This window comes from Monodon monoceros, unplaced genomic scaffold (genome assembly GCF_005190385.1).
Source record: "Monodon monoceros isolate NGI ecotype Baffin Bay Population unplaced genomic scaffold, NGI_Narwhal_1 Super_Scaffold_12, whole genome shotgun sequence".
Classification (NCBI taxonomy): Eukaryota; Metazoa; Chordata; class Mammalia; order Artiodactyla; family Monodontidae; genus Monodon; species Monodon monoceros.
The window spans coordinates 95,352,063-95,368,953 of NW_021703768.1; the positions used below are offsets into that span (position 1 = coordinate 95,352,063).

The window sequence follows — 16,891 nt, forward strand, 5'->3', positions numbered from 1 at the left end:
CCTTGCAGAACACATTTTACAAAATATTTATTGAGTGCTTAACACTTTGCAGGGTTATGTGAAGAATATGTCCTTACCCCAGTCCTCAAGTAATTGTTTTAGGAAGATGTGTGGTGTCTGTCTGCCTGTGTCTGTGTCTTTGTCTGTCTCACAGACACAAACCATTAACATTACAGTGTTATTCATATATTTTATTATTTTAAAATTACAATAATAATACTTAAATTTCTTGAAACAAAGAAGTCAAATAGTACTGAAGGCTATATGATTAAACATGAAAGTTCTTCTTACCTTGTCCCCTTCCTTATACCTATTAACCGCTACCCCACTTCCGTGAAGTAATTTCTCTTAATAGTTTGTCTAGATAGGCTTCCAGACTTTCTTTCTATATGTTTCCAAAGATATGCATAGTTCTCTTGGTTCAGTGAGTGATAAAGCATGTTTTTATTTCACATAATGTTCTATGCCTTGCTCTATTAACTTCATCTCTCTTTAGATCCTTCCATATCAATATATATGTATCAGCTTTATTCTTAAGTGAAATATTGTGTAGAACGTATATGCCGTATTTTACTTGACCACCCCTGTAGTAAGATATTAATGTAGTCAAATTAAAAGATGTTTGGTGCAAAGGACCTCATTTCTAGCATAAATTATAGCAAAGTAGCTTTATTCTTTGAAAACAAGTGACAATCCATAGAAAGGGCTCTATGTAATTTGACTTCCTTTCATTTTTTTGTTTTTAGATGCTTGGTTCTGCCTGGTTGACCTGTAACTGTTAAAAAGTGAAATGTAGGACTTCCTTGGTGATCTAGTGGTTGACTCCATGCTTCCAGTGCAGGGAGGGTGGGTGCGATCCCTGGTCGGGGAACTAAGATCCCACATGCTGTGCAGTGTGACAAAAAAACAGTAAAAAGTGAAATGTATTTGATTTAATCTTCATTTACTCTCCAATGATTATGTAGGCTTTACTCAACTAAGATGCTGCTGTCTGTAAGCACTGTATATAAATATTTAATAAATATGGTTTACTGATGGGGTAGTTAGACTAAGTACAAAAAATGCCGTGTTCTTTTAACTTTTGAATTTTAAGATAATTGAGATAAATGATTTTGAAGAAAGAAGTGTTGGCATCTAATATTTATTAGATGCCAACTGTGTGCATTATAATATTTTGTAAATAATAATAAAATACTATAGAGACCACTTAATCTTATGTGTTACAGTAGTTTTAAGCCAAAGTCTCAGGTTCTGCATTGACACATAAAAAGACTTATTGTTTAACACATGTAAAAAGTGGCATGCTTCTCTTATCACTAACAAATATTCAACACCTTTGAGCTACCTCTTAAATAACTTAAATAGGGGCTTCCCTGGTGGCGCAGTGGTTGAGAGTCCCCTGCCGATGCAGGGGATACGGGTTCGTGCCCCGGTGTGGGAAGATCCCACATGCCACGGAGCGGCTAGGCCCGTGAGCCATGGCCACTGAGCCTGCGCGCCCGGAGCCTGTGCTCCGCAACAGGAGAGGCCACAACAGTGAGAGGCCCGCATACCGCAAAAAAAAATAATAATAATAAATAAATAAATAAATAACTTAAATAGGTACATGGCCATTGCCTTTAATATTGTTCCTCTGAATGATCTCTCTGACTCTTTAGGAAGGTGTTTTTTTTTAAGTAATATATGCTCATGTTAAAAGTTTTCAAAACAAATAAACAAACAAACAAACAAAAACTATGAAAGAAAGCTAAGTCTCCTTTCTTCCTCAGCCCTCCAATCCCATTCTTTAGGCAACTACTATCCATTAAAAAATATTTGCAGCACATTATACACCTATTGGAATGGCCAAAATCCAGAATACTGACAACGCCAAATGCTGGTAAGGATGTGAAGCAACAGGAATTCTCATTCATTTCTGGTGTGAATGCAAAATGATACAGTCACTTTGGAAGACAGTTTGGCGATGCCTTAAAAAACTAAACATACTCTTATCATGCAATCCAGCAATCATGCTCTGTGGTATGTACCCAAAAGAGTTGAAAACTTATGTCTATACAAAAACCTGCACATGGATGTTTATAGCAACTCTTTTCATAGTTGCCAAAACTTTAAAGCAACCAAGATGTCCTTCAGTAGGTAAATGGACAAACAAGCTGTGTTATATTCAGTCAATGGAATTTTATTCAGTGCTAAAAATAAATGAACTATCAAACTATGAAAAGACATTGAGGAACCTTAAAATGCATATTACTAAGTGCAAGAAACCAATCAGAAAAGGCTATGTACTGTGTGATTCCAACTATATGACATTCTGGAAAAGGTAAAACTATGCATATACTGAAAAGATTAGTGGTTGTCAGGCTTGGGGAGGGAGGGGGATGGGTGAATAGGTGGAGCATAGAGGATATTTAGGATACTCTGTGTGATACCATAATGATAGATATATATCATATTTATCCAAACCCATAGAATGTACACCACCAAAAGAGAGCTCTTGAGGTAGACTATGACTTTGGGTGATTATGATGTGTCAGTGTAGGTTCATCAGTTGTAATATATTTACCACTCTGGGTAAGCTGTGCATGTCAGAGGCCAGGCTGTATGTATGGGAAAGTTTCTGTACCTTCCTCTTAATTTTGTTGTGAACCTAAAACTGCTCTTAAAAAAATAAAGTCTTTTTTTTTTTCTAATTATTTTCGTGCCTTTCCAGAATTTTTCTGGGTATATCCAAGTGTGTGTATGTGTGTAATTTTTTTAGTATACCTCAGTGGGACCATATTATAGATATCGTTCTGTCCCTCTCATTTGTTCATTTAATAACTTACCAGTATTTCTGAGGAATCTGTATATTTCTCATTTTTAGGTGTGTGATAATAGTGTAGATTCACCGTTTTAGTTTTGTATTTTTCTTTGCTCTTACCAACAGTTTCATTGATCATTCTTATTCTTGTACATATATCTGGCTCCAGTAACTTTTATTATTTTATTAACTCATAATGCTCATTTTCTCTTGCCTCTAACTTTCAATTCAGTCGGTTTTTTTGTCATTCTTTTTTTTTCCCCATTTAACATCTTTATTGGAGTATAATTGCTTTACAATGGTGTGTTAGTTTCTGCTTTATAACAAAGTGAATCAGTTATACATATACATATATCCCCATATCTCTTCCCTCTTGCGTCTCCCTCCCTCCCACCCTTCCTATCCCACCCCTCTAGGTGGTCACAAAGCACCGACAATTCAATCTTTATTTTCTTGTAGAACTGTGGGAATAATGTGTGCAATGTGATCTCATTTGTGTACATTAGATATATACACACACACATATAACGAGTATATGCATAACAAGTTTTCTAGAAGGATATATAAGATACAATTAACTGTGATTATCTTTAGAGGGACCTAATAACAGAAGCAGAGGATGGTAGAGACTATTTTTATATATAAGTTTCTGTATGGCTTATATTGTGATTTAAAAAAAATAAAAATGAAATTTAGAAGTTACGGTCTATGTCCAGAAGAAAAAGGCAAAAATACAGTTAGTGTGGTATTTGCCACTTTTTAAACACTTAAATACCTATAAAAATTCATAAGAGAGAGTGAAAACTCGTTGAACTTTTCGGTGAACATCAAAGCAGTTTAGTAGATGAGTTGTATTATAAGCAAATTGTTACCCTTTTATTTCCATAAAAATCTGTTTTAAGTAAAATTTATAAAACAAAATACTGAAATATGTCAACCATATGAGTTAGGGCTAAGCTAAAAGCAGAGCTTTATCATCCTCTTTCTCATATTAAGTCTGCCAAAAATTCTTCTCAATTGTTGGAACATGAATTTTTCTATCAGTAGACATGTTCACCTTCTTAATTTCCCCTCCTCATGTGACATACCTTACTTTGGACACCATAACCTGAATAGTATTGGAGTAGCCTCCCAATTAATAGTTCTCATTCCCACGATGTTTATCTCCTTAAATTTCTTATTTATTTATTTAAATTTATTTTATTTATTTATTTTTGGCTGCGTTGGGTCTTCGTTGCTGTGCGTGGGCTTTCTCTAGTTGCAGCGAGCAGGGCCTACTCTTTGTTGCCTACTCTTTATGCGGGCATCTCATTGTGGTGGCTTCTCTTTGTTGTGGAGCATGGGCTCTAGGCATGCAGGCTTCAGTAGTTGTGGCATATGGGCTCAGTAGTTGTGGCTTGCAGACTCAGTAGTTGTGGTACACAGGCTTAGCTGCTCTGCGGCATGTGGGATCTTCCCGGACCAGGGCTCGAACCCGTGTCCCCTGTGTTGGCAAGCGGATTCTTAACCACTGTGCCACGAGGGAAGCCCTCTCCTTAAATTTCTACATAACGTGTTGTACCTCCTCACTGAGAATACACTCTTTAGGCATTTATTATCTTTATAATAAGTGAGATTATGTTTAAGAATTTAGCTCACAGGCCCTTCAATTCTAGTTTCTGTCTCTTCTGGAACTGAACTGGCTTTCATAGGAATTATTTTTACTTTAAGGACAAATTTACATACATTTCTTAGAATTTCTTACATACGACCCACATTTGTAGGCTGCTCATATTTTGTTACCTCTAAGGTTGGTAGATATTTCAGTATTACTGAAATCTGTAGTTTCCACCAATCTAGTGATTGTGTTCTGAGATGTTTCGAAAGGCAATAGTACAATGTATATGTAGGGATGAACCCATAAGAAAGCCTGAGCAAAATGGGGGTGGTGGAGTTGTTACACTTCTATCAGCATATAAGTCACGCTACTGCATAAGAATTTGTTTTAAAAAGAAAAGAGGAATTTCCACTGCTAAAACAGAAGTTTTAATGAATCTCTGTCCCCTGGCCATGGCCTTTCTTTCTGAACACTTTTTATGCATACAGTACCTATTAGCTATTATAAGGTAATTTTATTTTATCACCTAGTTATCTTCTTGACCTTTAATTGAATTTTCATAGATTATGATTTGCTGTATCAATTTCATTTATTATTGTTAACAGAAGAAAGCAAAGTATTGGACTTGGATCACTCAGATTTAGGTTTGAGTCATTGATTTGCCACATATTAGCTTATGCGTCTTGAGTGAGCTGGTTTATTCTCTCAGCTGTAACAAAGGTTAATGTGAGAATTAAATCAGATACTGTAAGTGCAGCATCAAAACAGAGTTTTAATAAATGGTATCTAGTAACAGAAAAGATAGTAGTAGAAGTGATGATATTTAGCACTATTGTTTAAAACAATTGTAGCTTCTGGTTTTGTTTGCTAAGGAAAAGTAATTTCTGTAATTCTTCAAAATTGGTATGTGAGGTGTCCATCTTTCCAAAATGAAACATTAATAAATAATAGGAATTTTAAAAATCATGAGTACATTTGCATGAAAACTTAAAAAGGAATGAAAAGCAAACAGTATAATTATATATTTAATTTTTAAAAGTTTTTGTTTAAAATACCTATTAGGTTTTTTTTTTTTTAAGCACCTATTAGGTGCATCACTTGAATTTATTTAATCCTTATGATAATTCTATGAGGTACCCATACTATTTCTACCTCTCTTTTACAGATAAGGTAACAGAGAGGCCAAGTAACTAACTTCTGAAGGGTATACAACTAATAAGTGATAGAGTCAGTATTTATACCTTTCTAATTTCGGAGTCTCCATTCTTAATGCTGCCACATTACTTTTTAAAAATTATAGCACAGTATACTGTTCTGTGATACTCCAGCTTTGACTTGGTGATTTTTGATCCAGTAAAATACCTTATGACAAAACACCTGGGTTATAGTTTTTCTCCCCAATGGAAAATGTTGTTTTTTGTCATTGTAAGATGTATTTGATCATAAAAAATCTGAGTAATTAGATATATAGAGAGGGCTTTGGGGTAAAAGCATTATTAAAGTACCTATAATATAATGAAACTTTTACTTCATTTTAAATCTAGAGCTTGTAGGAATGCTACATAGCCTCATTGAGTACCTTGAGCATAAAACAACTTAATAATTACAGACTAAGAATCAGGTATAAAAGGCCCTTATGGGTCATTTTTTTTTTTTTAGCATTAATCCTGATACTATCATGGTAGCTAATGTTTATTGATTATTTACTTTGTTTTGGGCACTTCCATGGTCACTGACCTCACTTGATCTTTCCATCAGTCTATGAAGGAGATACTATTATTATCTCTGTTTTACAGCTCATTAAACTAAGATTTAAAGAGGTTTGTATAATTGCCTAAGGCTTCACAGTAGTGACATAAGTGTATTATGAGTCTTCACTCCAAATTATTTTTGTTTTACAGCTCATAAAACAGCAGTATTTGAAAGAAAACTTACTGGGATCATGAAACATTCTTATAGTGAATTTTCTTTCTTTAGGTTCACAATATTCTTGCAGAAATGGTGATGGGGGGAATGGTATTGGAGACCAACATGAATGAGATTGTTACACAAATTGAGGCACAAAATAAACTGGAGAAATCTGAGGTAAGAATGGAAAGTGCTTTAGGTAATGAAGGTAGTAAGCATGATCATAAATTATGCATGATTTGTAGCTTTCACTGTTTGTCCTTCAGTATCACCCTTTAGGTACAGCTGGTATGCTTATTCAATTTTAAAAAGAAGTGGAATATACACATTTTAGTATGTTAAATGTTCTGTGACCACTATCCACCAAATAGTTTTGTGTATTCTTTTAGCCACAGTCGTAATTGCTTTGGGTAATGAATAAAATTCCCAATTCTTGTTGCTTAAAAAAGAAATTATGAATAATGCAATCAATATTTGTTAGTAAACCTTAGTCATTAATTATCAAGGAGGTCTTAGAACTGGTTTTCTAAAGATATATAAATTTAGTGTTTTATAAAACTATTTCTGCAAAAGGAAAGGAGAGAAAATGGAATTCTCATAAGGAAGTAATGTTATAATGGGTGCTTAGTAGGCCTGAGTACACATTGAAAAAAGAAATTCAATGCTCTAATCTTTTAATTCTGGATCCTTCCCAAAGGTCACTGACAAGTTAGCTAAATCATACATTCCATATAATGATACACGTATTCATGGCTTTTATTGCATTCTAGAAGAGAAAGATTTGGTTAGTTATATACAGCTAACTTTGTGCTGCTAAATTGAGTGAATGAGGACCAACCAGCAGTTTAGCCTTTTGTAAAACTCTACTTTAGAATTGTATGACTCTTCCCTCAATAACAAGGCTGAATATCAGTACCAGGTGCTGTAGCTGAGCCTCTCAAGTTTACATGATTTTGGTTGTTTCTTATTGCTATACAGAAATTTAGAAAGATGAATAGTCTTGATATCTCATTCAATACTACACATGTTTGAGGATACTCTTACCTTTGGTATTTATAGTCATAATGCAGAAAACTAATTTTATTTATAATTATTAGTACAGTTATTTGGTTGATCTAAAGTAAATATTACTATGAAAGCAGAAAGATATTAAAAATATGCTAGCATTAATTTACAACAGGTGAGTTCTGAAGAATTTTTATCTTGTTGGCTTTTCAAAAGATCAGCTTAAAATGCTGTGCTCATTGGAATGGAATGAAACACAGGATGGTGGATAAATCTGAAATCTGAGGATTAGAAACAGTTGAAGTTTTGTATAAAAACATTTTCCAATGTTCTGTTTTAAATTAAAATAGTCCTTAATTTCTCTTTATCTCAAGTTATCATCCTCCTTGGTTTCCCAAAGGAGAGGGTTGTAATGGGGAAGAGCTTAAAATTATGACTCTTTTTAAGTAATTGTATATATTTTGTGTGTTCTACAGCCAATTTTTAAAATACTGATTTTTGAAAAGGGAAAACAAACTAGATTAATAGAGAAAATTTTGTTTTAGGACAAGGAAAAGGGCTAAGAATATTATTTACTGGAGTTGGCTTGCAGTGTATTGTTCAATATGGCAAAAGGTTTACCATAAACACTAAGCTATAGTTTTTAAAGTCTTAAAATGATAACTTGAAATTTATGTCTGTTAAACCTTGCTTTACAAAACTATATGGTTATAGATTTTAAATGCCAAGAGACAGACAGTGATACAATCCATTAATAATTAGTCTAAAATGAGTGGATATGTGGTAATTTGTGAATTCCATGTAATCATCTGTAGAAATATATCGACCTCTTGTCTGGAATTATCACATTTCCAGGTATTTAACTCCTTTCCATTGGTGGTGCCCTTCCTCCCGCCTGCCCACCTTTTCCTCCTTAGGTTTGCTATATATAATATTGACAGAAGTCATGCAGGACCTGTAATAATTACATAATGGATATTTGCTTTTTGATTGTCCAGTAAAACTTTGTTAATGAGCCAGTTTTTTTTTATCTATAAAGAGCAGTAAAATAAAGAATTTACATTTTTAGTGGAAATAGTTATAAGAACATTATAACTTAAAGTCCTTTAACAGAAACATGCTATTTAAACATGCTATTTAAAATGGTTTTGAATACTGGTGAATATTTGTTTTTCATCCACTGATTGTCTTTTAACATGTATAATCAATTGTTATCTGCTACCAAATTAGTTTTTCTTTTTCTCCTTTACAAAAAAAGTATGTTTTAAATCTGATGGATAAACTAACATATGTTTATCAAGTGTTTCTCTATGTGTGATGTCTGCTAATATTTTCCTCATAAAGTAGGATTTTGAGTCACGGTGAAGCCATACAGTTCTGATCATACTTTAAGAAATTGTGTTGAAATAATGTTGATTTTATGTAATTTTTCAGAAATTTTCATATATTTTAAGTGTGTTTGGAAGGCTACCAGCTTTATTCCAGATGCAGTGAAATGTCAAGAGTTTTCATATGGGTTCCTTTTCCATGTTATTTAAACTGGTTATATCTACCAAATATATGACTGCAGAATAATCCAAAATTATTTGAGAGCAAGCTATAAGCTTTTATTAATCTTACTCTTACAAAATTTTAGTTAAAATGTATTATGTAAGCAAAAAGCTACAAAGCAAATCTTAAAGTTCAGAATACCATGATTGATGAAAAGACCTGTTTATCATGTTTTAAAAATTAATTTAAGTAATGTTTAGAATATCATTTATCTTTTAAGAAGCCTGGATATAATTAAGATACAGCTTTTAAAATATAACATGGATGTATCGAGTCGCCTTTACTTTGTCAGAAATCAAAGATTTTATTATTTTATCTTAAAAGTAGTACATTTCTGGTAACAGTCAAAAGTGAACCAGTTTAATTCCCATTACCTAGACAGGTAGAAGCAAAGATCACTCAGATCTTTAAAGAGACGAGAAGCAAAGATATGCGCTGAATATATTTTCATCTATCCTGCTTTGATAGATAAATGGTTTACTATAACATTGGGATCTTGGGAAAGGAGGATTTAAGCTGGGAGGTTGGTGGGATTTGGGGGAAGTGTAAGAGGCACTCAGGAATCTGCCTAGGAGTAAAAGGACTCCCTGGGGGTGGAGGTAGAGGGGTGGGGTTGGGGAGACTTGTTAGCCTTTATGTATTTCATGTGATTTTCAAGATGAATAAATGGGTCTGAATTTAGTCACTACTTTTTAAAAGTCAGTCCTCTTTTTTCCGAACATCCTGATCTTTCTAGCTCTTTCCATTCTTCTCTCTTACAGACCTTTATCTTTCAATCTCCCAGACAGGACAGGTAGACAAGGTATTGCTGACTTTGAGAAAAATGTATTTTAACAAAGGGAAAGCAAAATGATGTCAAAGGCAATTAATTATTTAGGCCAGACTCAAAAATTCTTTGTGTTAATGAACCCATATAGTCCCTGTAGCCTATTTTCCATTCTAGTTTCTCCTTGTAGTTTATTCATCTTTTATTGGACTTAGTGTATTTTACTAGTATATCATTGATGTCATGTTTGTTCTGTTTTGTGTGCCTGCATTGTAAAAGGAAAGTTTAAGTTTTTTTGTTCTTTTTTTTTAAACATTGTCATTTAACTGACAAATTACATTTGTAGAAATGACAATTTACTTTGTATGTAAATCAGAGTTTATTTTTAGCATCATATGGCAGAACCTTAATTTAACTCTCACAGATTTTTTTCCCCCATGTTTCTAAATTAGGATCCTAACATAAAATTGTATGCTGGGTTTTGGAAGCTGTGAATTTAAAAACCAAAAGCTGAACCTTTAGAGATTAGCATACAAAGTGGGAACTGGTAAAGGCTTAGAACAGTGACTGTTAAATAGTCCCCTTCCCCGGACCTAATGGTTTTCAGTTCCAAAGTCTTAACAATTGCTTTTGCAGTTTTGACTAACAGGTGAATATTAGAAGTAGCCAACAAAAAGTAAGATCAGAAATCTTCTAAAATAGAAATAAATACTCTAAAACATGGAATTAAATATATTGACCAAAATAAAATGTATTTTCACTGTAGCAACCTTCTGATATCCAGGCATATCATAGTAAGACTCAATAAGGTATTGTAAACCCTGAAAATTTTTGCAAAGCATATTGGCAAAAATTGGAAATGTTTTAAATAGACTCCTAGCCGTACAAAACTAAATTTTGTCTGCTAGTTCCTGTGCATTTTTCACACCATAAGTTACCTGTGTGAATTACTCTTTAAACATTTCCATGTAGAGACGGTGATGAACAACTTCTTTGTACAAAAACATTTCAAGAAAATGAAAATGTTCATATACTTCCATTTAAAAATTTCAAAATGAGAATACTTTATTGAGTGCCATGCAAGGAAAAAATGTGTAAACTTAACAAGTTAGATTAACCACTTTAGTAATTAGAAAAATGCCACTGGGAATTTGGCATTGCTTTTTAGACACTAAATTACTACGTTCTGGATGTGTTTAAGAAGCAGCAACATACAGGTAGCTTTACAATTTCTTATCCCGAGTTAGTGGGCTATGTATCATGAAGCTAGGGACACCACTTTTGGACCCTGGATCTGTATTACTTTATCCTGGGAATAGAAAATATGTAATGGTCTCATTTACTCCATTGATCTCAATCACTGCTAGTTTCTATGTTCCAGTCTTTAATTTATGTTAAATTGCTTTTTCTACCAAAGAACCATCAATCACGTAGGTCTTATAACTTCCATCACTAGAACTAGTAATTTGCTTTTTTTTTTTTAATCAAGTATCTATTTTCAAAGAATAGATAACAAGAAAAGCAGCCCTAAGATACAGATGTTGGAAAGTCAGCTTGTGAGTTGGTTCTGCCCCTCTACTTTGACACACAGTTACTCTCTTATTCAAAATTATGATGAGGACCCTTGAGGTCACTTGTGAGGGTCAAAACTATTTATATTAAATCCATAAATGACATCGGTCTGCTATATTTATTTCACACAGGTAAATCCTATGCTAGAAATTAAAACTGTAATTTAAGATTACATAAAATGACTAGTACTGAAAGGTTTAAAAAATTTTAAATATTCTCATTTTGATAAAAATTTTCATAAAATGCCATAGTTCTTGCTTACTAGAGGACCGTCATCAGCATTTCTAATCTGTTTATAATTGCAGTATTATAGCACTGCCTTTAAAGCAAAGAGCAAGCCTGTCCCCAGTTTAAAAGTTTTTCTGCCTTAAATTCAGAAATTAAAATATTGACATTTTCTATTCTGCTCAAAGCATGCTTTCAAAACCTGCCATTATTTTGTTAATGATTTTGAGTCTGAAACCATTTAATACTGTGTTTATTAATGTTGATGTTCTTTCACTTTGCTGTTAGGTCAAAATTATGAATGTGCATATAGCAACTTCCAGCAGGATGGGTGGGTAAAGGTTTTAGTATGTACAAATTATTTCAACTACCATCTTATTATGCTATATATCAAGCTTGAAAAAATATTTTAAGATGGTAGGAAATTTTATGTGTTAGATGAAGTAAATATCTAGGTTCTTTCCTTTTCCCTTGGAGAAAGCTAATTGCTTATTGCATGAGGAAAAGGGAGTCTTCAGATTCTTTGAAATATGTTTTAGTAATGCTGCTTTTTCAGTTTCGCTTGCACATATTTTGTTTATTTTTGGGTCTGGCAATTTAAAAACAAAATCAAAACCAAATCATATCCATCCATTACTATCTTTGTGATTCAAGTGCTTGAAATTTCTGAGAGTATGTCTGTATAAGTCTTCTGTTTGGCCTCATTTTGGTATACTTGCAGACTTCATTTTGTTTTCTTTCTCTTAATTCTGTTAATTTATTTAATCTCATGGGAGAGAAAACACGACCATTCTTTTATATGCTGTACTTCATTCTTCCATCCGATTCATACTCTTAACTGCTTTGGATTCATGTATTTGTTTTTGTTAGTGGAGTTGCTGCAGTTTACCTGCCATGGTGGTGCTCAAGTATAACAACATAGATGGAAACAAGTTATTTCTCCAGTAGGGTTTCATTCTTTTTATTTCTCCTTTATGTCAACTGTGTAATCTTAAATCTATAAGAACTATGCTGTACTGTCAGAAGTATCTTATTTTTACATTTTAAATTGTACATACCACTAACAAGTCAGGTAAACTTAATTTCTGTAAATTTTAGTGTTCAAAAAAATTGTGTTTAATGAAAGTTATCTTGTTTTGAGTATATCCTACTAAAAAAAAATCTTAACTAAGATGAAAATTCCTTTATACCTTTGTGTTGGCAAACTGATTTCCTAATGGCAAATTACCTCTTTTACATTTTATTCTTTAATAAAAATGTTTCAGACTTCACGTTCATGGAAGTCTGAAACTGAAATGTGTTTTATAGCAGTTCTGGTGTTAACTACCTGAGTGACATGAAGTCTTTTTTTTTTAAGCCCTGAGTTTTTGTATATAAACATGGACAGCTCATTTAAGCATCTGAATAGCGATCAACAGTCCTTCTCATATTTTTCTTTACATTTTATATTCTAAAGAATCTGATTTCTTAAAATGTTAGTTTAATTAAAACTTAATTGAAGTACACATTACAATTTTTAAATTTACTATCATTTAAATTTGTGACATAACTACACAAAAGTATTGAACATGCTTGAGAAATAATTTGATTCTCTTGATTCATTTGCGTGTTCTGAGTAGTTACCATCCTTTGCATGTCTATGGCTTGCTGCTTATGTTTAGAGAAATTGTAGTTTGTTGACTTAGAAACTTCTTTTGGTTTTACATAATATGAATTTGGCACATGTATGCTGTTGAAATCAATTGCTATATTGACTTTATGTATTCTCATTAGCAGCTAACAGTCAACACCATCTGTGGTCACAAAGAAACGACTTAATCTAATGACATTTAACAGGATGAAGTTTTATTCTTTAGTTTAGCTGCTCATGGTACCGGGTATTATGGAAAAGAAGGCTTCTTGACAATGACATTTAATACTAAAAAAAGTATTTTTACTACTTATAAATGTCAACCATAGCATCCAGTAAAACAAACAGATGGACACACACATACACACCCTACCTTTTCTCTCTTTTTCTCAATAATAAAATCCTCTAATAATTCATGCCTTTTAAAATGTTTATAGTTAAATACCTTGTCATTACTTTTCTATAGCCTACTCATAATTAGCACCCTGTATAGAAATTCCAAAGTAGCAATAGTGGCAAATTGATTTTTTAATTAGAAAAATTATAAAATCCTTCTACTGGAAAAATGATACTTAGTTCCAGGTTATCTGTAAGTTTGTAAAATAATTTTTGTTCCCTTGGCAAACAACATACTTCCTAGCAAAAGGAAGCTCTTTGAATTAGAGTCTTCTCTGATCCTAAACCATTCTAAATTTTGGGAGTTAACCACTGAACTTGAAAAGATCAAGTTAAAGATCCTTTTGAATATTATTCATGCTACCCTAAATAATATTCATCTATATCTCCAACATCTTTTGGGGGGCAGTTGGAGAGAGGTGGGGTATAACAAAAACTGCATTGCTTCAGGTAGGTATAAATGTAGAGGTCAGTCAAATTTTTAGTTATACATCAAAAACAACTACACTCCATTAAATTATAAAAATTGAATTCTCCAACCCTATTCAGTCTTTAATTGGGTATGGAGTTTTTCATCCATATCACCCTTATCATTGCCTGTGTGGACTATATATTATTAAATACTATTTTACTGATTTTTCTATTATTTCCAATTCTAACTTGATAACCTATGGCTTTTATTTCATTGCTTAACAATGTTTGTATCCTTTATTCAGCAAATAGTTTACACTGGCCTATTTTGTATCAGTCAAGATTTTTCTCAGGTAACAGCTTTATTATTATTATTTTTTAATTAACAAAAGAGGTAGGATTACATGAGAGAAAAAAACTAAATTACAAAAAGGGACATTAAAACTAATCTTTCTGATTACATGGACACTGTCTCATATATGTAATCTAAGCAAAGTAGAAGATTTGTTTTTGTTACTTAATTGCTTTTGTGCAAGATAATGTATGACACCGAATTCACATGTGTTTGTTGGCTTTATTACATAACCTGAATAAAAGTTGCTGAAATCTAATTGGTATATAAATTAAATCATAAAAATATGAAGACTGTTGATGTAGCTATTTGAGAAAAGTGATATATATGCATTTTTCTTTATTTCTTTATTATTTTTTTATTTATTTATTTTTTGCGGTACGCGGGCCTCTCAACTGTTGTGGCCTCTCCCGTTGCGGGGCACAGGCTCCCAACGCACAGGCTCAGCGGCCATGGCCCACGGGCCCAGCCGCTCCGCAGCATGTGGGATCTTCCCGGACCGGGGCACGAACCCGTGTCCCCTGCATCGGCAGGCGGACTCTCAACCACTGCGCCACCAGGGAAGCCCCACTTTTCTTTATTTTTAAGCATATTTTCCCTCAAAATTATTTCAAAAATTATAAATTTTCCAACTATGATGAAAGCCAAATATTGTACACTAATGGTATTGGAAATTTTAGAATTCATTTATTTATATATATCCTACCTTTTGCATTTATGCTCTTCTTTCTCTAAATTTGTATATTGTAAACTGAACATATGTTGAATCTACTTTATATGACAAAATTTTTTTAATCATTATATTTTTACCAATTCATTGAAGGGTTGGATTGATCCTGTTCTTGCAGTTTCATTTTTAGGCAGAACCGTTCTCTTTGGATTGAGGCTTCACTTTATTATGTTTTTTTAATCTTTATTGAATTTGTTACAATATTGCTTCTGTTTTATGTTTTGGTTTTTTGGCTGCGAGGCATGTGGGATCTTAGCTCCCCGGCCAGGGATCAAACCCGCACCCCCTGCATTAGAAGGCAAAGTTTTAACCACTGGACCACCAGGGAAGTCCTGACGGCTTCACTTTAAAAGCCTGATTTTTTTTTTTAAATGTCCTAGAACTTTCCTAGAAAAGTTTAGAAGAGCCTCTACAATTTTAAAAAATAATTTTTAAAAACTTCATTGTTTTGAAATGTTTTAAGGGTTTAGCCCTAAGAAACTAAACGAACATGATTTATTACTTTCAGTTTTTATTTCACAGCATATATTAATAATAAATGACAGTTGAAAAGCAAAAACCCAAAATCTATCACAGTTGTTGCAAGAGATGTCTAATAAGGAAACTAATGTAAAATATGCTTTATGCTTATATCATAAGTCAGTTAAATCAAAATATAGGTGAAGATCTAGCTTTGTCATTTGAATATTGTGTGTGATGTTTCCGTAGCACAGGTTAATTTGTATTTAAATCTTTACATTGTTATCATTGCATGTATTCACTGTATTTTTTAAGGTGTCAACTGTTTTCTCTTTATAGATTAGTATTTCAAAGTAACCATTCCATACCAATTCAAACTACCATCTGGCCTCTAAGCTTGTTTTATGAAACTCTTTTATCATTGTCCTCCAGTTTTAATGTTTTTTGATGGGCTACACCTGAGCTGTACATTTTCTTTTTCTTTTATTTGCTTCTGTATACAGGCTGGCTTAGCAGGAGCTCCAGCCCGTGCTGTATCAGCTGTAAAGAATATGAATCTTCCTGAGATCCCAAGAAATATTAACATTGGTGACATCAGTATAAAAGTGCCAAACCTGCCCTCTTTTAAATAAAAAATTTAAAAGGCCACTCCCAGGTAAAATCCGGGGGAAATGTCATCTAAGTTTACCATGCAGTTGTTTACCAAAAATAGAGGAGGAGAGGCTTAACTTTTGCTCTTGGATTTAAGTCAAGGTACTGTATAGAAGTTATGTAAAATCAGTATGGAAGTTCATTGTTGCTTTTCTTGCTCAGTGATTTTGAAGAATTTGAGTAGTTACAGTGTGATTTTTTCCTTTATTTTCTAAGCTGCATTCCTATGGCCACCTAAGGCATGCCTCTATGTATTGGCTACTACAGTATTTTGAAAAGTGTTTGGGACATTTCTTTAAATTATGTATAACCCAAAATGTTGGTGTTTTGTATGGATCACAAATACAGCATTCCTTAATTCTTTCTGTTATTTGTCAGAATTGTTATTTAAAGAACGAAGTATGTATTGCATGAAAACATTATGACCTTTTTCTCTTAGTTTAAATAAACTCCAAGGTAACTGGACTTCTAAAGCACCATTCTGTTTGCCTGGTATCTACTTTAGCAATAATTTTTTTTATGACCCTCTGACTCAACGAAGTAAATAAAAATATATTTTATCACTGTTAAGCAGCTGTTAATGTTGATTTATTTAATTTATACTTATATTTTTAATATTCAGAACCTCATTATTCTAAAACTCAATTATTTCACAAGTCAAGAGTAGTGTATCTCATAGTATATTGTGTAGGATGAGATCTGGAGGGGGAGATGACAAATCTTTTTATAAAATCCATATTGAGAAATTGCAAAATCTGTTTTACACACATAGGTTTAAGTCTTGCATCTGATCCCTTCTTGCTGAGATGATGAAAAATAATTTCATAGCAAATACTTA

General features: G+C 32.9%; 1 protein-coding gene across 1 annotated transcript in view; it reads left to right on the top strand.

Moving 5' to 3' along the window:
- The window catches only part of AP3S1 (adaptor related protein complex 3 subunit sigma 1), a 70,587-nt gene extending 53,964 nt beyond the window's left edge, over positions 1–16,623 (top strand). The window contains 2 exon segments of the mRNA XM_029218191.1: positions 6,375–6,482; positions 15,906–16,623. Of these exon segments, the coding sequence (XP_029074024.1) occupies positions 6,375–6,482; positions 15,906–16,034 (237 nt within the window). The 3' untranslated portion in view covers positions 16,035–16,623.
- Positions 16,624–16,891: the final 268 nt, after the last annotated feature.